The sequence below is a fragment of the Equus przewalskii genome, chromosome 21 (assembly GCF_037783145.1).
Source record: "Equus przewalskii isolate Varuska chromosome 21, EquPr2, whole genome shotgun sequence".
In the NCBI taxonomy this organism is placed as follows: domain Eukaryota; kingdom Metazoa; phylum Chordata; class Mammalia; order Perissodactyla; family Equidae; genus Equus; species Equus przewalskii.
Window position 1 is genome coordinate 8,436,135 of NC_091851.1, and position 27,613 is coordinate 8,463,747.

The 27,613-nt window shown below is 35.8% G+C and overlaps 1 protein-coding gene across 8 annotated transcripts in view; it reads right to left on the bottom strand.

Annotated features, from left to right (window-relative positions):
* The window catches only part of MACROD2 (mono-ADP ribosylhydrolase 2), a 1,868,269-nt gene that overhangs the window by 56,123 nt on the left and 1,784,533 nt on the right, over positions 1–27,613 (bottom strand). For 4 of the 8 annotated variants that reach the window (XM_070588786.1, XM_070588788.1, XM_070588784.1 and 1 more), the window contains 3 exons: positions 21,824–21,901; positions 7,908–7,982; positions 7,557–7,649 (listed from right to left, as the gene is read on the bottom strand). In XM_070588786.1, coding sequence (XP_070444887.1) covers positions 7,557–7,649; positions 7,908–7,982; positions 21,824–21,901 — 246 coding nt within the window. The remainder of the gene's footprint in view (positions 1–7,556; positions 7,650–7,907; positions 7,983–21,823; positions 21,902–27,613) is intronic. The other 4 variants (XM_070588789.1, XM_070588790.1, XM_070588787.1 and 1 more) reach the window with 1 other exon arrangement.

The following is a 27,613-nucleotide window of genomic DNA, read 5'->3' on the forward strand; positions in this document are numbered from 1 at the left end:
CATACAGAAGTTTATTCACTGCGGGAGATTAACAGCTGCTAAGATAATTGTTAGAAAGGTTGTTGGGGAACAAGACATTCTGAGTATCAAACTATGACCCCACATAGGACTTTTTTATTTACAAGGAGAAGTCTACCTTTAAAACAGAGTGTTCTGCTGATCACTACCTTAAGAAAGTAACCAAAGTTAGCGCCACTGACGGAGGGATGGCATAAATTTTCGTCTTCCCTGTGGAGTGCAATTTGATGTACACACCACTTGCAAAATATTATGAAATAGTCTTTTGAAGCCTCTACACCAGGAGCTGGCACACTTTGGTCACAGGCCTGTTTGTGTAAATAAAGCTTTGTGGGAACACAGCTGTGCCCATTTCTTTACTTGGGTCTATGGCTGCTTGCCCACTATAAAGGCAGAGCTGAGTAATCTGGATACCTTATGGCCTGCAAAGCATCAAGTACTTACTATCTGGACCTTTTCAGACAAAAAGTTTGCCAACCTCTGTTCTGGACCCAATTACCAGTTGGCAGGAAATACAAGAAATGAAAGTAACATTTAAACACACCAAGATAATAAAATCTGAAATATCACAATGCGCTACTTTCTAAAAGAATGTGTGTGATTCTTCAAAGAGTCAATACAATGGACAAACAATACCAACTGATCCAGGTCAAAGAGGAAAAGACATAAATGACCGCCGTATATAAACAGTGATTGAGTCCTAGTTCCAAAAACATATTTCGGAACAATATAGAGAATTTTACTTTTTACAGAGTGGATATTTGATGACATTCTTTTTAACTTTCTTGGGTGAAACAGTATTATTGTGGTTTTAATAGGATAATGTCCTTATCTTTGGGGGATGGATTACCAAGTATTTAAAGGTCAAGTATCATGTCTGCAATTTATTTTCAACTCACTTACTTTCGAATAGTTATCATAAAACATATGTATCTATGGAGAGAGAAAACACGCAAAATGCTAAAAATGGTGAATCTACTACCATGACACTCGTGCTGGATGTTCAAGTTTTCCGTAAGTTTAGGATTTTACAAAAGAAAAACGTGGGGGGAGAAATACTTAGTCCAAACACCCTGTTAGTGGTAAACTTCATTATTCTAGAACTGGTGTCATAAAGTCTCCATCTTTTTCTCCTGGAGGCCCGATTAAAAGCTCTGTGGGGATGGAGGGGCCTAGAAGTTCAGATGACGAGAAAGCTGACTATTCCTGCTTTTCTTTAGATGCAAGACCTGTGGTCAACATCTGCTTATAATTATATACACAAATATGCTCACCCTTGACCCTAAGAAACTATCTTATCTTCATGTAATGTTCAAAATAAACAACGCGCAAAGACAAGGCCACAGTCCCAGGTGACACGTTCTCTCGCCCAGGAGGAGCAGCAGAGGCCCCTGACCCACTTTCCCCCGGACTCACAGGCACACGGCGGGGTCGCAGGTCGTGAGAACCGGAGGGCGCGGGCCTGAGCAACGGGACTCGCACAGCGGAGCTGCTTCTCCTTCTGGGGAAAAGTCTCAAAGGTGACTCAGAGGCTCTGACTAGGGAAGCGAAAGAGACGCCAAGGCCCCGCACGGCGCCCTTCCCGCCGCGGCTCAGCGCGGGGCCCGGCAGCCTGGCGGATGAGCAGAGGGCCCGGCCTCTCTACGGAGCCCCTCGGGTCCCGGGCCGCACCTGTCCTTTAACGCCCTCCGTGCGCCCAGAGCACTCCCTTCACGGGCCTCAGCGAGGACGAGTCAACCGCACAAAGACCGCCGTGACCGCTCCACTAGGCGCGGAGGCCCGGGACAAAAAGACGCGCGAGCCAGTTCTTGTGAACCATTTTTAACATCTTATGGTCCCCTCATGAGTTAATGACTTAAATAAAATCTTTTGCATGTATTCATGTTTTGTCTTTGCAAATTACTTTGGTAAGCCACATTGCCATATGCCTCAGGGCAAGACGAGACCTAGGCATGATATAAAATTAAGCTGTAAGTGAAATTGGGGAGTTAGGGAGGGGAGAAATTTAAAAAAGACAAAGGAGATCTGGGAACATAGATAGATTGGAAGAGATGGTCTCTGAAAATCCCCAGATGGGGATGGACTGATAATTCCAGGTTTCAATCCTAATCTTACTTAAACCTACATGTATCCTTGGCTTCATGGTACTTCAGGGAGTGCAGAGAGGAGAGGTGTCCAAGAAGGGGTGTCTGAGTGGTAGGCACAGTGAGGATCAGAGACAGCTTATGATGAAAAGAAAAGACATGAGCTGAAATGAGAAGTCATCAGAGGCAGGAAATTGGTGCCTGAGTTTAGAAGAAATAATCCTTACCCCAAAGAACGCTCAGAGAAGGGCCATAGGTTCCCATTCACATGTAAAATGGAAGTTCAGGGCAATTTTATCTAAATTTTAGAAACAAGACGATCACAGTAAGCTGGAGGATTTGGCCACATTCAAGAGACCTGATATATGCTTCCTTATTGGGTAGCTCCATGTGAAATTTATACGTGTTTAATCTAAATTTACACATAGGCACTATGTAAACCAAAATTATTATTGTATCAGTGAATATACTTTTCATTCTTCTACGTTTTTTAACTTTAAAATTATGTTAGTTACATTTTATTTGAGGTGGAAACATGAAGATTAGCATTCTAAAATCAAATTTTAAAAAATCATCTTATATGTGAATATAAAAAATGTATCTTCTTATCATATACAGTAAAATTTAAATACACTGGTTCTCTATACGTATATATTGCATACATATAGAAATGCAGAAAACCTAAATAATTTAGCTTAAAACTTTATAATTTTTCTGTTCAATGTATTTAACCTGTGCAAAGAATTTCATTAAACACTTAATAATATTCATCAAACCTGAACAGATACCAGCATTATTAATTTATCTTATATCCTAAAGCAAGTTCCAGCTACAAAATGTGATAAGGAAAGAAGGCCAATACCAGAAGAAACCATCTGAAAATGAAACTTCCCTAAAAACCTAAATTATAGTGCTGCTAATGTGAAAAGTACAGTACTACTAAAGTTGACTTCATTTGAAAAGATGAGATACAAAAGCCTTCTGAAAATATAGTTCCAGTAAGTTAATTAAGATGCAAGTTCATATAATATTTTGCATGGATCAAAAATATACCCAAACTGTGATTCTCTGTAGCAAAGAACACAGACTGGAGCGTGAAAGCTGAATATCATGGATGCTGTGCGTTGCTGCAATGCTAGTGTGGAGGCTGCTTTTCAAGAAGAGAGAAAAGGGCTGTCAGCAATGTAAGAATCCCATCAATAATGGAAAACACCAAGGGCTCTGTAGTGGTGCTTTGTAGATGAAATAAATCTCAAATGGATTTGATTGGTAGGAGCAGTAGAGGAAATGGTTCACTAACTATGTGTTCACTGAAAGACGAAACAGTGGCCAGAGGAGCTGCAAGAAAAGATGAGTCCCATATGGACTAAGAAAGATGGCGATGGAAATCCAGCCTGGTCCTGAGCAGGGTTTATGAGTAAACCTAATTTGAGCTAAAAGGCATTTTCTCCCATTTAAAGTATCTCCAGGGAATAATTAGCTGTCTCATTATTGGTTAAGTCCTGAAATAAAATATGGTTAATTTGGCTGATCTTTTTGTCTGGTCTACAGCACCTCTGCATTTTTATCAATAGAATGCAATAAACAAAACTGAGTAAAATCTATGATTTCAGCTTTCTCAATGTATTGATGACCGCTGGCTCCCACGTCATCATCTCCTGCTGCATCAAGAATGTGGTTCTTCAGAGCTGGTCTTCTGAGAAAATCTATACATTATTGAGTTAATGCCCCTTCTTGCTACCCCAGAAGCTGGGATTCACAGAAGTTAAATAATTGCTGGGAATCACACAGCCAGAGCTAGAAGCCATGGATCTCTGTACACTTTGTTACACAGTCCTGCTAGTCAGAGGGCAAAACATGAGCCTAAGGACATGATCATTTATACTCGATGCTGGCTTGCACTTCGTTTTCTACTTGTATGCTTTTCGATATCCATCTTTTTTCAGGAAGACCTCAGACCATAATTTAACTTAAGTCTCCATCAACATTTTGGACAACCTTAGGTAAACAGATAAAGGATTACTATTCCATTATAATTCCAGTAATAATTATACTTATTAATTGATTCAAGAAAAATAATTGGGATGGATATATTCTGTATAACACTTGGGGAAAATATCCAACAATATTCATGATAAAACATATGAAACTTATGTGATATAGTAATGACACAATGTTGATATAGTTAAGATTTTATGTCAAATATTTCTAAATTCAACTAGAAATAAAAATCTTCAAAAAATGTTTTAATGCTGGGTTTATACTTTATGCTAAAAAATCCTTTTTAGATTTTTTAGAGGTCCTTTTTAGAAGAGATCTCCTATAATATTACTTTCCTATTTGGTTATTAACCTAAATGATGTTATTTTACTGAATTTCATATGTGCTGCAAATCCTGCTGGGAAAGCATAAAACTGGACTCATTTAGGAAGAGGCAATGTGGCCATATGAGAAAAGCTGCCATATGCGAAGCCTCACTTTATGCCTGTTGAAATTTCTGTGTTTCAGGTCTCCTAGGGACATGTCCATTGTGCTATTGTGTAATTTTATCAGCATGAACTTCTGCTGAATATTTTCTCTTCTTTTCAAAACCCATATTTTGGTAGAGCTAACTTCAAAACTTAATGTTACAACATCTGTGCCCGTACACCTGGGAGCCATAGAAGATGTTTCCTGAAGATTATCTACATTTTCTAATCTTATAGAATGCTACAAAATGAGAGAAAAGGTTATACATTTTTCCCGGTCTGGAATTTTTTGAAGGGAACCACTTTCTGTCTCCTTAGAAAGATTCTCAAAATAAAAGAGAACCCATATTTCTAAAACTAAAGAATATCCCTACAAATGTAATAGAATGCTCATTTGCTTTTATTTGCAGATAAAAGTAATTAACAGATATGCGTAACTCTCCACTAAGAGACACTGTGAATATACACAAAATCTGGAGCTATATTCTCAAAATTTTTTCAGACAAGACTCTAATGACTACATGAATCAAAAGAAAGCAAAGATAAAGTTCTAATACTGTGAATTTATTTACTACTTCTATTCTCTGGATCTCTGAATAATCAATGGCATGTTTTTAAAAAAATAGAAATTATGGTGGAATCAGCATTTCTCAAACAGAAGATTGAGATCTGGACAAAGACAAAGGGCTTCACAAATAAGGGAGATGCCCCCCCCCAACCCCGTCTCATTAGTTGTTCTATCTTTACAGAATAAAATATGCGTATCCAAACTGCCTGCCGGGGACGGTGCTGAAAATGAAATGTGCAGAACAATTTGTTGAAGGATAATGTAGAATATGTGGAGTTTTTATGGATTCAAAATAGTTAGGAAAGACAATGAATGGACCTGAGAAATTCCACATGCAGGTTCTCTTGACTTTGTCTTCAATTTATCAAATTATGATAAATACTAAACAGGTATGGATGCTTTCTATGTGCCAGGTATTGTTGTAATTGCTTTACACGTATTAACCTGTTAAATTTTCATCACAACTGTATGACAGGTACTTTTGTCATCACCATCTTACAGATAAGGAAACTGAGGCACTGAAAGGTTAAATAACTTGCCCAAGGTCACACAGCTTATCAGCAGGGGGCTGAGCTACTGCACTGTACCCCGAACCGATGAACCCACGTTGTCCCATTTTCCTTCAGTTACTTTTCGCATATGTAACAGAATAGCTTTTAACTCTTACTTTGAAGCAAAGAATAAGATGATAAAAGTGATGCATTTTAAGTTATTTCAAATTTAAGCAGAAATATTCAAGGCAGGGTCAAATTAAGTATCTGTGGAATGGAACTTTCTAATTCAAGCCCACAGGCATTATTACCGTCCTACAGAGAAAAATCAAATTTTAATAATGAAATTCAACTTCAAAGTTTTTACAAGCAAGTAGCAGAGTTTGACTTCCCTTCTTTCTCACACGCCATTACACCATTTGCAGAAGACTGACATCCTACAAGGGAGAGGGGAAAAGTGGGTATTTAACTCTTCGGTAATTGGAAGAGTGTTGAAGGTTGGAGTAGCCACTGGGAGAAGGGTAGCATGTCAATGTACACTGAATGTGTGCTATTCCTGGTAGGTCAAGTTAAAAAGAGGAAAAGGTACCAGTTGTTTGATGTTCCTCATTTGCATGTCTTGAAGCATAATATACAAAGTAAATAATTTCTGCTGCAGAGAAATTAAGAAAATAGGCATGGCATTGTGTATTTTACTTTTTAGAAGTACAATTGAAGGGAGCAATGCCATGTACCTGTATCTGAAGTAACGGTTGTATCAATTCTCTATTATCATCATCAGACAGGAATTACTCCAAACATACCAGTTAATTGACTTGCCAGGAACATGGTGCCCTGAGCCTGAACTAGGATTTACACTACAGAAAAAGTTGTTAGAGGCATAGACAGGGAAGAACATTGTGCTGTGAATGCAGTGGAAATAAAAAAAAAAGATGTCAAAATCACTAACATGACTTAGTAATTAAACTAGGTGAATGCTCCTGCCAAGAAGAGTTCATAATTTGGAAGCTGTAGTTACTATTGACCTGATTTTACAATTGAGATCATGTCTACATTTTAATTTGGAAGCAAAATTGATCATTGTGTTCTGTAAACAAGGCCTGTCAAGTTATTACTTTGAAACTGCTTTACAAACACATATTTATTTAAGAGCAGCATGATTTATGATATACTACACCAGACAAATTACTTCATTATTTATTTCATATTTGAGCTTCTTTTAAGAGATTGTTTTATATTTGAAAATAGACTTCTTCAAATTCTTCAGTAAATACTAAATTTCTTTGATAACAATTTTTAAAATAGATTTTTAAAGAAGATGTCTATCTTTACTCCAATATATTGGCTTCTTCCTCCCAATACTGCTTTAAAATTTACTAAGTATTCATTCCTCCCATGTCTTCAGAAATCATTATAATGTTCACTTATTTTTTAACAGTATTCAATATTATATTATCCTATTATTAGCAGACAAAGCTTGCAATTTAGAAGGTTCATACAATGTGCTTATTTTACATACATTGCTTCCTTTAATCACTACCATACAAAGGATGACAGAATGAAATCAATACACAAGGCTTAATCTATTAGTTTTAAAGTCATTTCAGTTTTCTAAGACTCTTACCCATCTAGTCTGTAACTTCGATTTCTTACAGGCTTTCTCAATACTACAAACTTTAAATTAAATTGAATCTAAATGAATAAGAACATCTTTATACTATTTGGAAGGTCAAAAAACTGTTACAAGTATCTTCTTTTGCCGCTTCTAGATTTTATTCTACTCTCAAAAGTAGGTTTAGGCTTAAAGAAATGTTTGTTTCCTCCCTTCACAGGCTGCAGGTGCATGAAGGTAACTGACGGCTGAATCCTAGGCAGGAATCCAAAGAAACCCTCTGTTCTTGACGGGTTCATTTAAGAGCAGTCCTACCTTTTTCACCTTCTTTTTCTTTTTGGTCATCTGTTAGTGGAATCACTTCTGGTTGCTCCCCAATTGTGGCATCTTCTTGGTTTGATGAAAGCTCTGAATAGAATGAGACAGAAAGATGCTCAGGGGTATTTTAGTTGGACTCATTGAGAAAACACAATGACTAAAGCATAAAAACTTAAAGTTCATTTTTCCTCCAATTTTAGCAGGCACACAGAGCAGAACATTGTTGCCATTCTCTAGTAATCATTGTCTAAAACACATGCATATCACTAACACACACAAGTATATACAGAAGTCATGGTTCACAGTTTTATCTCATTCTCTGATAACAGTATATTCTGTTTTCAATACCTTCTGTTTCCATACATGAGCTCTGGGACTCTGCCTCAATTTTTATTTCATTCTTCGTTGAATCATTCTCTTGTCCTGTTAAGAACAGTGATTGAAAAATGAAGGAAATTCTGATATGCATGACCATAGCTTTATCCTTGGTTTGAAAAAAGCAAAGTTTTCAGAAAACATGCTCCAATCGTGCATGGAGAGGTAGAGAACAGTTTTGAATCAAAGCAGAGGGTGAAGATATTATTTTGCAAATCATCGAATTTATGTCAATTATTTTCTGAGAAATATCCAGATATTTTAGGCAAAAACCCCTTCTTTGAACGGTTTGTGTAATTAGTATTTAGTTTATCAATGCATTGAACATCAATGGACACAACCTGGAAGTTTTGAAATTTTAAATAATTTCTGGGATGTATGGGTTATCTACATTTAATTTTCCTTTGGATATAGATATTTCCCATACTGAGGATTGCTAGAAAATTGAAACACTACTTGTATTTTCATTCTTCCATCAACAGAGCATAAAAAACTTGATTAATGTGAGCACACAGGGATTGTGTCACCTAATAGCTCAATCACTCTCTTAAGACACCCACTAAATATAGCAAAGGTCAGGAGAGAATTCAGCCAACTCTTGATTACTCCAAGCCTAATTACCTAGTAATGGTTTTTCTTCCACACCCCCTGGCTTCTCCTCCTCCCCTCCCCTGTAGAGTTTAGAACATTTAAGTGCTCATTAAGAGAGGAAATTGAAATCTGTCCATTTTGCCTCATTTCAATGAAAGATTGTATGCTGAGGATTTTTAGCTGTTGAATTAAAAAAAACCTTCCAGAGCCAGGTTTGGTTATAGGCATAAAGGGGATGCAGAGAAGCTGGGCTCTTTTCCTAGGTACATCCCTGTGGTAGATTGCATTGTTCTTCCAACTTGTCTCAACTTCTTCCTATAAGAAGATTCCATGTCTCTGTCTGTGACCATGTGACCTGCAGTGACCCCTGTGGGACAAGTGTATGCTCCCACCTTGTTGACACTAGGCTTATTCACATAACTTGGTTTAGAAAATGGCATGACAAGAGACATGATGTGTACTACATTTGAGCAGAATCTTCAAGATCCATTGCACGTTTCCTCAAGCTCTCTTGCTCCTAATAGAGCATGCTCCTTCAGCCTGGATCCTGGAATGAAAACATGCGGAGCAGAGCCAAGCATGGACACAGTGAACCTTTGTTGTTGTAAGCTAACGGGACTTCTAGGCTTATTTGTTAATGTATCAAAGCCTTAAACAACCTCTCATCTTTATAGCTTGCTCTTTAATACAGCTATTCTTGAACTGCCCACTATACCACTTCCCCTTGGTTCATTCCCTGCTGAGGTGACCCAGACTGAAAAAACAAAATGGGTTTTTTTTGACATCCGTTCCTTTTGAGCTCAATTTTAATCAAAAGGATCTGATAGAATAATTATAACTGAGGTAAGTTTATCTATCTGGTCATGGAAGCTAAAAATTCAAGCTGTCTTTGATGACTTTCTCTCATCACTCCTAAAATTCTATGAAATGCCAAGTTTTTATGATTCTACAAAATGTTTCTCTTTTCCCACTTTCCAGTCCCCTTCCCATTTCCTCATTCCGGGATTTATTATGTCTCTTGGATTTGTCATTTTCTCCTCTTAAAATCTATCCTGTAAATTGCTAGCAGAATTATCTTTTAAAACATGGATTTAATCAAGACATGTCTCCTGCTAATAAACCCCATTCATCCCAATTTCTCCCCATTGCTACTCAAAGTATGGTCCATGGAAAAGCAACACTGGAATTACCTGGGAGCTTTTAAAAAAACACGAGATTTCAGGCCTCATCCCAGACATACAGAATCAGAGTTTGCATTTTAACAAAACCTCTAGGTGATGCACATTAAAGCTTGAGAAGCACTGCCTAGAGGTTATACCTGCAAATTATTGATCCCATGAAAAATGCCAGCCTACCTAGACATTTCACATCCATCTCCAATCATTGTGTTAGTCCTGTAAAGTAAGTATTGTGATCTCCATTCTGCTTTCAAAATTTATAGCTAGGTTTATCTGACTACAGATCCCTTTTTCCTTTTTGTTTTGCCTGGAAATGTCTTTATTTTGCCTTTTAATTTTTAAATTGAAGTATACTTGGTATATAGTAAAACACACAAGCTGTAAATATATAGCTTGATGACTTTTTACATATACACACATCATCTCCCTGTGTGAACATCTCCCAAATCAAGAACATTTCTAGCACCAGTGGTTCCCTCTGTTGATACCTGTGGATACCCCCCTACAGGTAAATGGTAACAATTTGGTCTGTTTTTGAAATTCATGTAAACAGAACATACAGCATATGCTCTCTTATATCTTACTTTTTAAATACCTTTTCTGTGAGATTAATCCCAGTTGCTGCATATATCAATCATTTGTTTTTTCATTGATGTATACTATTCCACTGTCTGGATATATTATGTTATATGGATGTTGAATTGTTTTCAGTTTGGGGACATTATGAATAACACTACTAAAAACATTCTTGTGCATGTTTTTTGGTGGACATGTGTATTCATATCTCTTGGGTGTAAACCCAGGAGTGAAATCACTAAGCAATAGGCAACACATATGTTTAGCTTTACTAGATTCTGACAGTGTTCTAAAGAGTTTATTCTATTTTACACTCCCACCAGAAATGTATGAGACTTCCAAGTGTGTACTTTATTCTTTAGATTATGTCATGATACTACTGGTCACATAATTCTTTAATATGGAGAATAAAACTGAGGAAATCTTTCCCCCAAAGTCCATTTCCACCCTTTTCACCTTTGGGTACCATATAGAGGGATGATACCACACTACTGGTTATTTATTCTACGATGTATTGAGTGCTACTAAGTGGCAGATATGTCAGGTGTTGGGAGTAGATCTTAAATAAAATAGAGTGCTTGTCCTCAAAATGCATATGGTTGTAAGGACACAGGCATTAAAGGTGGAAGAAGTTTTTTCTAGTAAGACGTGAAACAGAGTTTCAAATTTTTGAAAAATTCACTTTTAACAGATTTTTAGATCACAGGAAATTGAGAGGGATAACTAATGTATTAAACAACAAAATCAAGACTGGAACAGTCTTAAATAGACTGAATAAACGATGAAATTTGACAAGCACAAATGTAAAATTCTAAAATCAAGATTACAATTCAACCTCAAGGAATGAAATGGGAGGAAATCAATCCCATTTTTGATAAAAGTAAAGCCACAGGTTTTGCATTCTAGTTCTCCTCTCGACAAATACTGGATGAATACCAGAATGGCTGGATAGAGAGAAGGATTCTGTCACATGGAAAGTAGAAGGAATATTCTCACTGTATCTCCTGGCAAACATCTTGCCTGGACAGCGATTTTTAGCTATCCAACAGCAAACAGGGCACTTAAAAATTGAAACATAATACAAGAGGAGAATAATACTAAGAGAAAAATATTTTTGTTAAAGATATATTTAGAAAAAGAAAAAATATAGAAAATGTCTTGGTGTTTACAATGAAATGGAAGAACTGATGAATAAGGAAATGAAAAGATGGACTGAATGAAGAGGAAATTGACTAAGACAATAAGAAAAATCTTCAATCCTAAAAATGTAATGACAGTCTTAACATCTGTAATGGATGCCCTAAAAGATAATATATACTATAGATTAACAAATTAATGTTTTAGAGATCAGACTCTTAACTTGTTCACTTAGAAAGCAAAGGTGGTGAGCAAAATGAAACATGAAAAGGTGATAGATACAGAGGACAGAAAATAGCAATAGAATTTCTAATCTAATGATTACAGGAAGTCTAAGCAGCAGCTTTTATCTATGTGATGGCAACCATTAAATAACATATTATAAGGTTTAAAAAGATTGTAGAAGGTAGAATACAATTTCATTTTTTGTAACTACATGCATATCACACGTGCCCTTATACATATTTGTATCAGCAGGGACAAAAACTAGAACACCTTAGGTGTTATCATTGACTATCTTGGAACAGTAGGTGAGATTTTAGTTTATAGGATTTTTGTTTCACTAAACAGCATTTATATTTATACTTGTACAATTGCATATTCTATAATTTAATAATTATTATGAAAATTTAAAATATAGAGAAAAAACACTTTCAGTGATATCACAGAAGAAAAATTTCTAGCTAAAATGTGTGTGTGTGTATGTGTTTGTGTATCTAACCCATTACTTTTTCTCAGTGTCTATGCTACTTAACTCTAGAAAACACTTGAGAAATTAAACAGTTGAGTAACTTTCTTCTTCAATGTCTGCTTTTTTGTTTGTTGGCCAAATCACCTACCATTCCATATTCTCTCTATATCCCAACCTACTAAACATTTTCTAAACACATTACTTTATTTCTTGTCTTTGTTAGCATGTGTTCTCACTGGTGACATTCCTTTTCCCCATTTCTACCTGGTAAAATTCTTCTCATCTGTCAAAGCTAAGCCATCAATTTACCTTTTTTATTAACAGTCTCTGAGTCACTAGGCAGGAGTGATTTATTTTCACATCTTTGCTTACTGAGTTCCTTTGTTCATTCATCTGTGTATTATTCTCCTTACCACACTGAAACATAGTTGTATCTGTCTTTGTCTCTCTTACTAAGTTATAAGCACTTTGAAGATAGAAATTGTGTTTTATTCATATTTCCCTTTCCAGCACCTACTAATAAAGAGTAGTCAATAAATGTCTACTTAATTGGCCCTTTATTTTATTTATTTATTTTTTGAGGAAGATTAGCCCTGAGCTAACATCTGCTGCCAATCCTCCTCTTTTTTGCTGAGGAAGACTGGCCCTGAGCTAACATGCCCATCTTCCTCTACTTTGTATTCGGGACACCTGCCACAGCATGGCTTGACAAGCAGTGTGTACGTCCACAGCCAGGATCTCAACCGGTGAATCCCAGGCCACAGAAGCAGAACATGAGAACTTAACTGCTGCACCACCTGGCCAGCCCTAATTGGCCCTTTATTACAGTGCTGTCTGTAAAAAGTAATCAGGGAATGTAACTTACTTCCTGTTTCACCCTTTAGCAACAAGGTAAGTGCCTTAGACTACTAAACACTTCAAATACAATATTTATTGCAAAGAACCCTGGAAGAAGAACTGAATGTTTTAGGAAAATCACATCTCTTTGCGCTTCAGTTTCACTATCGATTTTAAAAAAGGGCTGAAAAACTAGATAACATCTTAGATTCCCTCTGTCTTTGGCATTATCTGAGGATATGTCTGCTGGTAAAGTTCCCAGTCACCACTGACGTTTGTTTGTTGGGAGCATGGTGTTGAGAGGGAAGCTTCACTGTTCACTGAGTCAGCCTCCTTCTCTCACTGTTGATATGGGAACTGACCATCACATCTACTCCCAGGTTGTCGCTGGGACCTTTAACTCAGAATTTGTGATTTGCTTTGTCTGTACAACGAAGGGAAGGAGTAGAGCACCTGAAGGATAGGAGCAGCCACTTCGTGTTCTTCTGTCTCCAGTCCAGTGCTCCACTTGACACATTTTCAGAGGAATTCAATCAGGAACAGGAAGATCATAATCCAAGGGGCCAAGGGCACTGCTGATAAGGTGAGACTGCCTGAATTGGCAGCCTAAGGCTGTTGATGAATACTAGGGATTTTCTTTGTGTATTATTTGTGACTAGTAGGGTCTGGCGCTTCATTTTGAGGATGAAAGTAGATTGCAAAGCATTTTTGGAGTATTTCTCTCCCCTGCCTTTTCCATGTATCTCAACTCTTGATCTGTTTAACTTGTGTGCTTTACATATTTTGGCAATCTTTCCTTGAAATGGAAATACATATATTTTCTTCTTTCTAATTTTCTGAAATAAAGTTAGTAAAAAATGGGGAAAGAAATGAGGTGCACAGTTTTGAAATCCAAGAATAATCGTATGTGCTCATTCCTGAGCCAAGCCAGGATTTGGCCTATTACACAGAGGAGGTATGTGTGGGCTCCTTGCCCTGCACCCAGGCCTGCTTTGTGTTAATCATGACTCAGGGGTCTCCAGCCCATCTGCCTTTCTTTTCAGTGCACTTAGACATTCCACATTCCATCTTGCTTTCTTGACCCCATGGGGGCAATCTTTATGTTTGCCTCTCTGCATTCAGTCTAGTTGAATTCCATGCACTATCCTCTGCCCTAATCCCTCTTGGCAGAGGAAACAAAAGAACAGAAAGGGTCCCACAGTTTATATATATATATTTTATACAGTGAATTCAATCATCCATACTAATGGGAGGGAACCATTAGAACACATAATCCAAAAATCCGTTCGCTTTTCTTTAGAAATAGATCACCTGATTGCTTCTTGGAGCCCTGGTAATTAAGTTTGGCTCAAGCTAATGCTCTAATTAATTTGCATAAAAATTGGTCTAGGAACGTCAGTTTGGAATTAAACATTTCTAGAGAATGAACCTAAACTCACTTTGTAAATGGACTGTTTTTCAACAATAGCAACCACAATATAGTTTTATTGTTTGCAGATTATCAGATGTCCAAATCTGATATGAACAAAGATTTTGTTTCTTTGATGCTTGTCATGAAGATTAGAAATTTTATTCTTTTGTTAAATTTGGAATGTGATTGCTGCTACTTTTTACCATGTCTAAAAGTACCCCAGAATAAGAGCAAAAGTTAAACCTAGATAAGTGTGAATTTCTTTTACTCATCCTTAGTTTTCGCCTAGGGTCAATACAACCTACTCTCGTAATGGAAGTTATTTATAAAATTACTATTTTTCTGTAGTTACAAAAGAGAAGCAATTTCCTTACAGAAACACTAAAAAATACGTTCAAGTATTGAGAATCATGGATACTTTTACAACTAAGGGATTGCCACTGTTAATATTATAAACTGCTATCTTTCTCCTGTGTGTGTATCCATTTGTTTGTAATATATGTATATGTGTACAGAAATATATGTATCTGTATATATATATATATACACACACGTGTGTGTGTGTGTATGTGTGTATCTTTATGTATGTGTCTGAATATATCCTCTCTCCTGGGATCAAAATGAATTTTCCCTTCATTCTTGCTTTTTTAGTTTATATTTTTATAAGCATCTTATGCTGCCATTAGAATTTCTTCAGGAGTCTTATTTCTAAAAGATGCATTATATTCCATGTTATGACAAACTTTTGGATGGTTCCTCTCTTTTTTTTTGCCATTAAACGCAGTATCACAAAGATTTTTGTAAATAACTCACTCTATACTCTTAGTGGGGGTTACTTTAAAGATAAATTCCTACCGTATAATTCTTGGATCAAAGTATGAACAGTTTATCTTTTGTTAGATTTTGTCAAAATTGCTGAGGAGTAGGTCATGCCCTTTAGTCTCCCTCCAATGATGTGTGAGCATATTTGGATACCCTATTCATACCAATTCTGTGCATTTTCAATCCTACTTCAACATCTGATATTCAAAAGAAGACACCGAAATCATGTTTTATTTGCATTTCCTTAAGTAATGAAGAAATAGGTCATTTCTGCATATTTATAATGACTGTATTTCTTCTTTTTTAAATTATAATTGAGTCCTTTGCCCATTTTCCTCTTGCGTTGTTTGTTTTTTTTTCTTATTTGTTTATGAATTGTGTTTTTTGTAATAAAAAACTTAATTCTTTGTGAGTTAGGCTGAGGATATTTTTTCTAGTAGTTTTTCTTTAGAATCTGATTATAACGTTATTTATCATGTCAAAATCTATATATTCAGCTGTAGCCATTTCCCTCTTTATGACATATAATGACATATGTACACACATATTGCGGATGTATATGTTTGTGTGTACTTTATAACATACATGTGTACAATCATGTATCTGTGCATATGCATTCAAGCTCAAAAAGCAGTCCTTATTTTAAAATTTTAAAAAATACACTTTAGTTCTTTTAGTCTAGTATTTTTATAGTTTCATTTCTATGTTTCTTCCTTGCTCCTTCTGGAAGTTAAGTTGGTATTAGGAATGAGATTGAAATTCAGCTTATTTTTCCAAATGGCCAACTAGCTGTCTTAATGCCATTTATTGAGTCATCTGTCTTTGAAATGTCAACCTGAATATATACTGAAATCCCAGATCTACTTGAGTCTGTTTCTAAACTCTTTATTTGGTTTCATTGATCAGCCTGTCCATTCCTACAATAGGACTACACTGTTAATCACATTTTTCAAAGATTCCATGTCATTTTCAGCCTATTTATTCTGTCATTGACTGATAATATTAAATCTATGAATTCCCCATTGCATTTCCAATAGGATTTTATTCATATTGTATCTTGCCATATCATCTGACACATGAAAACCCATCATTACTATATTTAATCATGGATTTCAATTTTTATTGATATAAAATGACCAACTCTTTCTCACTTGAGACTTTCTGCTAGAATTCTAACTGGATAGATTCTAAAGTAGTTTTTCATGTTTTCTTTTGTTGTTCCTTTCCCAAATATACCTTTTTCTAACTTTACACTTTACACTTTTACTATTTTATTGAAATTAATTCAACCTGAGTATTTCTCACACTTAATAAATAACCTAACTACACTTACTCTCATAGCTATTTGCCTGTGTTTCTGTCATCTTATTTGATATATTGTGTTTCTGTTACACTGCTATTTGTTTATTATTATTTGTATTACTGAATATACCCTTATGTTTGGTATGATCTTTTGGGGAAACTTAGAAAGTAAGACGCCTTCTTTTAATTCTATTGTGATTTAATTCTATTTGTGATAATCATAAAAGTTTTCTGTTATTCTGAAACTGAACGTATATTGTCAGAACCCACAGTAGAGTCGGATCTCCGGTTTTTGATTATCTTTACTGCAGTCAGCATTGTGTGCAACTCTCCCTGCCCCGACCATAATCTTTGTTTTATAAACTCTGCCGTTGATACTTCCTTTCTTTTCTGTCTCCTCATTTCCTTTTTTATTTCTTCCTTTTCTTCCTTCCTCTTTTAAATATTCTATTACAATGCAACATGCATACAGGAAAGCACACAAACAATATAGAGAGCTCAATTAAATAACTAAAAGCAAATAGAAAAACTGTATATGCTTATGACAGCCAGAAGCTCATAGCCCCATCAGTACCATTTCCCCAGTCACCAGAGTTTAATCAACACCCTGGCTGTCATAGTCATCACTACCTAGATTTTCTTTATCGTTTTACCACTTAAACATGCCTTTCTAAACATTATAGTTACTTTTTTCCTGCTTTTTGAACTTATAAATGAAATTGTACAATATATATGCTTTTTAACCTTGTTTAGTTTAACATTATGCTTGTGAGGTTCATTTGTATTTTAGCTTGTAATTGTGGTTTGTAGTTTTCAATGAGAGGTCTGCTTCATGTTTATATCTGTGTGTAACGTGTCTTTTTCCTCTGATTGTTTTTGAGATTTTTCTCTTTATCACTGGTGCTGAGTAAATTAATTGTGATGTACATAGGTGTAATTATTTTGATGTTTCTTGTGCTTGGGGCCATAGAACTCTTGGATATGTGGGTTCATAGTTTCCATCAAATTTCTGAAAAATTTCATCCATTTTTACTTCAAATATTTTTTCTGTCTCCTGCTCCCATGCCTGTCTCCAGAGACTCCAATTCATGTATATTGGAATTGGAATCACCTTTGGAGTTGTTCCGTAGCTCATCATTGATGCTCTCTTCATTTTCTTCAATCATTTATTCTCTCTGTGTTTCAATTTGGGTAGTATCTATTGCCACATTGTCAAATTCACTAATCTTTTCTTCTGCAGAGTCTAATCTGCCATCATTCCCAGCAAGTGTAATTTTCATCTCAGATGCTCTTGTTTTTCATCTCTAGACATTGAATTTGGGTCTTTTTATATCTTCAATGTCTCTAATTAACATGGACAATCCTTCCTTTAGCTTCTAGAAGATGTGGAATACAGTTATAATGACTTTTAACATGGCCTTTCATATTAATTATACCATCTGTGCATTTCTGCATCAATTCCTATTAATTGATTTTTCTTCTCCTATAGGTCATACTTTCCTACTTCTTGTCAAGAATTGGAAAGGGTCTGAGATTTTATCCTACTTGCAGATTAACAAGTTAGCTACCCACAATTCCTTGGATGCTGACAGAAGACATTAAGCCTCCAGGTCAGAGATAAAGAACAGTTTATTATTCAGACAATAGCAGTAGCCAGAGTATTTGTACTCTTTCCTGAGCCCTAATTCTCACAGGGTGACCAGGTGATACAGGTATCACCCGTATCAGTGGGTTGTATTATAGGGGAGGAAACTTGAGCTTAGAGAATCTGAAGCTTTTTTAATGAACAGTAAGCATGCCTACTCTTTGATCTGGAGGGAGGCACCATTCCTATCTTCCAAGGCTGTAAGCAAGACTGCTCTTTGCTCCAAAGGGAGACACTTTCTCTGTCTTCCAAGATTGTTCGCCATACAAACAGCCTTGAAAATGTTGACCAAAACAAAGACAGGCAATGCCTCTGCTCATAAAGTGTGCAGAAACACTAGAGATGCATGGAGATTTGTTTTCCAATACTTCTTTGCATGCCTGGTAATTTTATTGATTTTACTTTGTTGGACATGAGATACATTTATTTTCCTATGATATTCTTGAGCTTCATTCTGGGATGCAGTTAAATTACTCAGAAACAGTTTGATCCTTTCAAGTCTTGCTTTTATGTTATATTAGGGAGGACAAGAGCAGCATTTAGTATATCGTCAGTTTTGCTCCATTACTGAGGCAAACCCTTCTAAGCCCTCTATAATTTTTTAGGTTTTCCAGTCTGGCTGGTGGGAACAGGTACTTCGTCCAGCCTTGTGTAAGTTCCAGGTATCATTCCCTCAAATCCTTTAGTGTTCTTTACCCAGCCTTGGTCAATTTTTCCCCATGCATGAACTGATTAGTGCTTAGTAGAAGACTTGAGGGATTTCCTCTGTGGCTGTCTAGAGTGTTCACTCTGTGGAGCTCTCTCCTCTCCAGTACTCTGCCCTGTAAACAGCAGACACCCTGGCCTCCCAAGACTCTCAGCTCTGTCTCTCCAACTCAAAGAGTCTGCTGGGCTCTGCCTGAGTTCTTCCTCTCTGCACTGTGGCCTGGGAGTCTCTTCAGGCAGTTAGTTGGGGTAACTACAGGGAAACATAATTTCTTGACTCTCAGGTATCATTGAGACTTAGCAAATTTTAATATGAATTCATACATTTACTCTCCATGACAATGGAAAAACATTAGAACACTTTAGTTTACCTCATTCCAATAAATGCCATTACTGTGGTATGTTTTAGTTCTATGTATATCTTAACTCCCGTAAAAAATTATTATTATCATCATTATTGATTTGTACCATCAATATTCATTTAGACTTATCCAATACTTACCATTTACCTTGCTTTTAATTCCTTCTTTATCTTTGACCTTCTATCTGAGATCAATTTGCTCCTATCTGAAGAACATCAGAATTCTCTGGCGATGAACTTTCCTTTCCTTTTTGGGTCTGACATGTCCTTAATTAACCCTTATTCTTGAAACATACATTTTCCCTGGGTTTAGAATTCTTGATTGGCAGCTATTCTGTCATATTGTCTTTTTATTTCCATTATATCTATTGAAAAGTCAGCTATCCATCCAATGGTTTGTTTGAAGATTGCTTTTTGGATATTCTGTTTATTGGATTTCAGCAATTTTATTATGATGGGCCTACTTGTGGATTTATTTTGCTTGGCGGTCAAGGGGCTTTTAGAACATGTGGCTTGATGTCTTTCAATGTAGGAAATTTCTCATCATGCTTTCTTCAGATTTGCTTCTGCACAATTCCCTCTCTCCTTTCTGTCTGGGACTCCAAATTACATATGTGATAGACATTGTCATTTTATCCTCCATCTTTTCCTTTTCTTTAATGTTTGCCATCCTTTCTTCCTCTACTGTTTTTATTCTGGATATATTCTTCTGACCTAAATGCTAGTTCACAAATTCTTTTTCATCTGTATCTAATATGCTGTTAAACTACAAATCCACTTACTGAAATCTTCATTTCAGTTGTGGTATCTTTTACTTCTAGACTTTCTTTTCATGTTTTCCTTTTCTTTTTTTGTTTTGAATTTCTAGTTCTCAGCTAAAATTTTCAATCTTCCTTTATCTCCTTACACATAGTCAGCATAATTATTTTATACTTTGCGTTTATAAGTCTAATATTTTAAGCCCAAATGGGCTTGCTTTTCTTGACTGCTTTCATGTTACCTTGTTTCATTTTTTCTGGCTATTTTTTGTATGTGTGTGCTGGACATTATATTTAACAAATTCTTTAGGTAAATGGTTTGAAACCTACAACACTCTTTTTTGTTCATCTAGTAAATATTTTACATGTGTTTTTTTCAGGTGCCTAGAGGGACTAACAATCTGGGTTGGTCTTAATTTAGTTGGAGGATGGAGATGATTCAGAGTTGGGCAGCAGTCTTTTAGAAGGCTGATCTGCTGATTCATTCTTCCTGCTAGGGTTAGGGTTAGGGTTAGGGTTAGGGTACATATCTGGAGTTTCAACCCAAAACACAGGGGGTTTACCAGAGTTCTTTGTCCTTTTGAGCAATGGGACTCAAGACACCTTTTACAGAATCAGCAAATGCACTAAGATAAGAACAGTTTCAATTCTGAGCTCACATCTCTGGATATCCATTTTCTCCCATAATCTATGCTGACAATTCTCTATCTTGTTGCTCTCTGACAACTTTAAGCAGACATTCTCCCTCCGTACATATATATGTAGCTGTTTTTGTTTTGTTTTGTTTTTTGTCTAGGTTGTCTAGTTGTCTTCAGTGGGAGCAACGGTCTACATTATTTAGACTTTCATTACTGAGAGCAGAAGTGACTGCTTTTTCTTTCTCATTTTTAAACAACATATACTATAATTTTCAAAGGTAAAAGCAAACATTTATGTGAGATATGTTGATACTAATTTTGAAACAATTATTTTGACGTTTTCATACATTTAATGAGTCTCTTACTATATAGTCTTTTGCAACTGTGCTTTTCTCAGTCTTGAATTTTTCCTTCCTTTCTATACATATTGTTTTTTGCACAGGCCTTCTGTTACGTTATTCAGAAAGAATACGGGGTGGCATATTTTCTTAATCTTTGTATTCCTGAGAAAATATTACTCTTGACCTCATGCATGAATAATAACTTTACTAAATATAGAAACTGTGTCCTTTAGAGCCTGGAAATGTTACTTCATTTTCTTCTAGTAAAGTTGTGGGAGAAGAAGGCTAAGGCTAATCTGATTTTGGTGATTTTGTTTGTAACCTAACTTTGACTTTCCTCTATGCTTTAAAAGCTTTTCTTTATCACTGATCTTTAGAAATTCCATGAGGCTTTGCAGGCTTCTGTTCCCATTTGAGCGTTTATTATCTTTGCCTATAAATATAATGTGTACTCTCATGTTTGGGGTGGAGGAACTGGTTTGCATTAGGAAAACTTTTTTCTGCTCTTTTTCTAAAGATTGCTTCATTTCTGTTTGTTCTATTGTCTTTTATTGGTATCCAAGGATATGTAGATTTAATCTCCTGGATCTATTCTGTATATGTCTCACATTTATTCTCCTTGTTATCATATCTTCATTTCAGTAGTTGCAAACCCAATGCCTGTAGAGTTCAGGCAGGTAACAAAAATAAATGAAGCCAGCCTGGTACAAAAAATAATGAATGATGATAATTGTAGAGAGCAAATGTCCTTTCTGAATGTGGTAGCTACCGATAGTATTCAGGTCTAATAAAGTAGTACCAGATTCAGTATTTTGCCAGAAAAACTAAAATCTGAGTTTTTAAAAATATAATATTTCTTAGCAGAATAAAAACTGGAGAAAGATCTCACAACTTACCATTGGGTTGATCTTGGTCACACATAGAATGATCTGTTACTTCATTGTCTTTTGTAATATTGTCATCCTTTGCAGAATCTGACACAACAAACAAACAAAACCTCTAGTAAGCATTTTTAATCATGAAATAGAGTAGCTTCCAGAACTAACATGATAGATTTATGTTTGGGGGACAGAACTTACTATTTTTTAAGAATACCATTAAAATACTTTAATACTTGAATCAATAAGTTAGATTTTCTTAAAATACTACATAAGCTATCTGCACGAAGTTTACAAGGTAAAGATGATAGAGATTTGGTTGAGACATCTTTTTGCAACAAACAAGAAAATATAAGAAGATTTTATGCATTTGTGAAAGTCTTAGGAGAATTGTGCAAAAGGATATGAAAGGAAGGCAAAATAGAGAAGATTAAAGGAATAGCTAATTTTAATGTTCTTAATGCTTCCATTACTGTAGTTGTTCATATATGGGAGCCTGGAGTCCTTGAAAGAGCCAGATGCAGATCTTTGAGATCCAGCGGTAATTAAGTTTGTCTTCCTCAGGAACCATACCAGTAGAACAATAGCAAAAGGGGCATGCAAGCCTTCTGTTCTGTGCAATTTCATCCGCTACCTCATATAGCATGTTTAAACGTGGAATCAGCACAAGGTCATCTTTTTTTTGTCATATGGTATACTTTACAGGAAATAACGTAGCTAAAAGAATTTCAGTGACAATGGACTCTTGCAAAGCAAGAAAGGGTCCCTTGTTGGATGTTTGAGGCCTCTCTGGAGGCTCTTTAAAAGTCATTGGAAAGAGCATGTGAGTGGGTCAGCAGAAAGACAGAAAATAGGTTCTTTAATTCATTCCACAAATATTTTTTAAGGGTCAACTGTATGCCAGACGCTGTTCTTGATGCTAGAGAGTCAATAGTAAACAGAGCACCAAATATCTGTCCTTATGGAGGTTACAATCCAGTAACCTCTATGATATTTTTCACGCAGCTAAAAGGGTCATAAGTGAAAGATATCCAAAAGCCATAAGCTAATCCTTTTCTAAAAATTATTTTATTGAGGTCATATTGGCTTATAACATTGCGTAAATTTCAAGTGTACATTATTATATTTCAGTTTCTGTATAGACTCCATAGTGTTCACCATCAATAGTCTGGTTTTTATCCATCACCATATGTATGTGCCCATTTACCCCTTTTTCTCTCCCCCCAACCCCTTCCCCTCTGGTGCCATGAGCTAATATTGGATGCATGTGGCTGTGGAGAAAGTTGGGGATGGTGGATCGACACTTGTTATTACTTACAGATAGGTTCTCTACTGAGTTAGTATCACTCAGTTGAGTTTTAACAGATTCCCTAACAGAATGAATCAAATGGAGTCTAACATGTTATTCTTTCTTTGTTTCCTTTTCCGTCTTCCCTCTCTTCCTTCTCAGACTAGAAGATAGCCTTAAACAATATGGTTTGGAATATTATGAGAAAGTTTGTTTCTTGAAACTGCCACAAGCAACGTTTGATGGACAAGTGAGAAACCTGGGTAGTTAACATATGATTCAAATTTAATAACCAGCGAAGCAAGTATACACCCAAAGTGTATGGTTTTAATTAACTGCAAATAATTCCCCCAAGGCAAATGTTTAATTATCTGCACAGCTTCTTATTTCTTCCTGAGACTGACAATAAGTTTCAACACCCAAATTTGGAAGCAAAATTGATCATAGACACATTTTCCAAACTGTTATCTCACTCATGTCAAACTGTTTTAAACTAGCTCCCATTAAAATATGCCTTTTTAATTTTGGCTCTAACATGTGGATAAAAAAAAATCCTTTGAATACTTTTTTCCACCTTAACACTGAAAATGAGCAAAGATTGAAAAAGCTACCACACAAATCAGGCTAACTTTTAATTTTGAAAGTGTTTTAGTATTTTTGTTAGTTTGTTTATAGAAAATGGCATTATTTGATATGTTATCTTGGGCAAAGCTCATTTCTGTCAACCTTAATGTTTTAAGATTATCCGAGATTTTGCATGTAGTTAAAATTTGTTCATTTACACTCAACAATAACTCATTATGTTTTCTAAACTTACATAAACATTATGTTTCACACACCAAATATTACATAAGAAATGTCTTTTAAATAATGATTTGCATTGAGTTTAAAAGTTTATGGTCTAATGATTCACATAAGATGGGTGAAAGTATTTGAAAAATTAATCTCTAGAATGTACCTGTTTTATCACCTATATTTGTTTCTTTAGCAAATTAATTGACCTTTTAATTTCAGTTTCCTTGGGGGAGTTGTTTTAACATTGCTCAGGTGCCTCTGATCTTATGTGTCCTAAACTATATATAATGTATTTCACTGAACTCAAGACACCATCGATTATTATTTGCACTATTATTTTGTGTAGGATTAGAAAAAAATGCTACCAAATTAACTATAACACACTATCAATCCTAAGAATGTGTCTTGATTTCAGAAATAAAATTTATGAAAGACTGTGCATCCTAGAAATATTATATTTGAGTATATTCTACGTGTACACAAATACACATCTTTATGTGATGATAAGGATTTTGTATCAACATGCCCCATCATCAAAACCACAAGCTCATTTTGTCTTGTATGTGAGCTTCTTCTCCAGAAATGTTCCACCTCTACATACAGCAATAAAGCAGGATAAAAAATATAAACTCATGATAGCATCCACACATAACCAGGTGGCTGTGTAAAATTTCTATTGTAGTTTCTCTATTAAAAAGGCTATTTGAATTTCCAGTCTCATGAACCTAAGCAAGACTGGATTTGATCCTGAATGCTTTAAATCATGGGTCCTATTACATTACCCTTAGTTGTGGGTTTGAAATGACAGTGGAGCTTTTCTGCTTAGGAGGTGATGAAAGCTGCACCATATATGTATATAAAATCATTATTCATAATGAGAAAGAGAGATAATATATTTAGTATATAAGATCACTAAAAGAGCTTATTTTTTCTGTCAGTTCTAAAAACTGCCATGAAAAATGTAGTTGTATATACTAAATTCTTGCTGCACCATGGATTCACATTTTGTTTAATTCTAAACCTTATGATTTGGTAATGTTCAAAAAAATGTAGAAGAGTTGGGGCCAGCCTCGTGGCATAGTGGTTAAGTTCGTACGCTCCACTTCAGTGGCCCAGGGTTCACTGGCTCAGATCCTGGGCGCGGACCTATACATGGCTCATCAAGCCATGCTGTGGTGGCATCCCACATAGAAAAACTAGAAGGACTTACAACTAGGACATACAACTATGTACTGGGGCTTTGGGGAGAAAAAAAAAAGGGGGAAGATTGGCAACTGATGTTAGCTCAGGGCCAATCTTCCTCACAAAAAAAGAAAGCATAAAAAAAGCAAAAGAGTTCTCACCTAATTCTGAGAGTCAGTCAGTGTTATTTGAATAGCAGAGGACTAGAATTAAATTTATATGTAGATTCTGACTTTCAAAATCTTTAAGGTCAATGTCCTATTAGAGAATTTTTTCAAATGCAAATATCACATCAAACATTCAAGCCAAAGTTCTAAAGATAGATTATCTTTTAAGATTAGCAAGAATAAAAAAGAAATGTTTTCATAAAAAATCTCCTCATTTAGGAAGTTGAAAAAGGTTTAAAAGAATATTTTAAATAGATTAAAATTAAAAAAATAGAACAGAAATTCTAAAAAGTGGATCATTTTTAATGTAGTCAACAACACATGTCCACACAGTATAGCACATGTATAGATTTAAGCTGTGATGAGAAATGATAAAAACATTGAATTTTAATAAATATATCTAAACTATAAATCAAAATAAATGCTATGCCTTTCAAAGATGTCCCTTTAAAACAAAAGTTTTTAACCCTAGGAGATCCCTGAATATACCCTAGGGGTCCACAAACCCTTTTTAAATGATATGCAAAATGTGTGCATATATTCATATGTTTATTTGTCTGGGAGGAGATAGTTTCCATTATATTCTTATAGGGACTCACAACCCCAACAAGGGTAAAAATGACTATAGACATGTATACCCTAATGCCAGTGAGACTGCCATTTTACAAAAGATTTCTAGGACTGTTATTGAGGAATGAGCTATAGAACTTGATGCCTACTCTGTGGATTCATCAATGACGGCAATTCTTGAACTCTTAAGGTAGATCGGACTCAAGGAAATTGCCAAAAAACTATAGAGATGTGTTTAATAAATGAGGAGGAAAATCCAGCTGGCAAAAAACACTTTGCACCAAAATTAGAGGCTACTATAAAGTCTAAAACTCAACAGATCATTAACTGTCTTTGAAGACATTTTCAATTCAGGAGGTATACAAAATCCATCTAGTAAGAGAGGGGCCCCGACTGCTATTTAGCACAGTGGCAGAAGGTCATTTTGGTGTAAAAGGTCTAACGGGTCTGAACAAAACAAATGCCATCCACAAACACCTACATGTAAAATCTCCTTGCTCTGTAACATGTAAATATCCACACATGAAGATCTTAGCTTGACGCAAAAGTTGTACAGAAACACAGTCCCCTGGATTTCCTTTGATTCTTGTACACTGATTTGTTTAGACCAAGCAAAACATTTCTCTTGGCCTACTCATTTGAATCACTGGTTTATTATGTGAAGCAATTAGAATAAAGTAGTTTCTCCTCCATCTGAAGAGTTTGCTTATCCACAATAAACTAGAGTCTCCACAGCCAATTATGGTCTCATTGAAGCTTTGCAGTGACTATTCCACTATATAGGAAAAATATATCCTGTAATATGTCCCAGAGTTTTCAGATGGTGAGGATATGAACTGTGCTTTGTCCTGGTGAAGCTGGATATACAAGGCTGATCTATATTTACCTGAAAAGTAACTGGGTCCATAGGACAGGACACTGCCCTGAGCATCGGGAGGCTCAATTGAGCTGTGGTTGGTCATCTGTCTTCATTATACAATCATTAACCCCTATTAAAAGGGGGCCGATCATCCCCAGAGATATGGAATTGGGGTACTAACAGTCTTTGAGACATGGCTGGGAAAACCACCATTGTGTACCACTAACTTTGTTTCTATTAGAAAACATATTCCATCAGAAGCTGAAATATAATGATCTACACCTCAAATTTATATGATGTTATAAACTAATGTTACCTCAAAAAAAGTGAAGTAAAAAAAAAGCACATTCCAAATTCCAGACAGTAAATTTGTATGAACCACTCATTCCTCCACTGGAGGTGATAGTCTTCTGCAGGTTACTGAAAATACAAGCAAATAAGAGAATCCGTCATGAGAGGATGGGCACTAGTTGGGGTTGTGATTCTAGATTTACAACTACAAACTTCATTAATGTAGGAAAATCCATTCACTTCACATAATCTCAGTTTCTACATCTAGGAATTTAGGGTGTTCAGCCAGATAATCCTTCTAAAATACTTTATGGTGCTAATCTGCTGATTTGTTCAAATTATCTCTTTGTTCTGGACAACACTTCTCTGTAAACATTCCCACGCTTCCCTCATTGTCTGCATACCTGAGTTGGACAGTTCACAGTCAGATTTTTACTGTCTATTTATAAACTAAAGGTTAATAGCAGGAGAAGTAGTACCATGTGACATTGATGCCACACTGGCCATCGTTAACTCAGAAACTGAACAAAGAATCATCACAATGTAAGACAGAACAGCTGGATATGAAGCCGAGCTGGACCAGGATGGAAAAAGAAATGCTTAATTACCCTTTCCATCAAGTTAATGTTTCCCCTTTGGCCATGTAAACAAAGGCA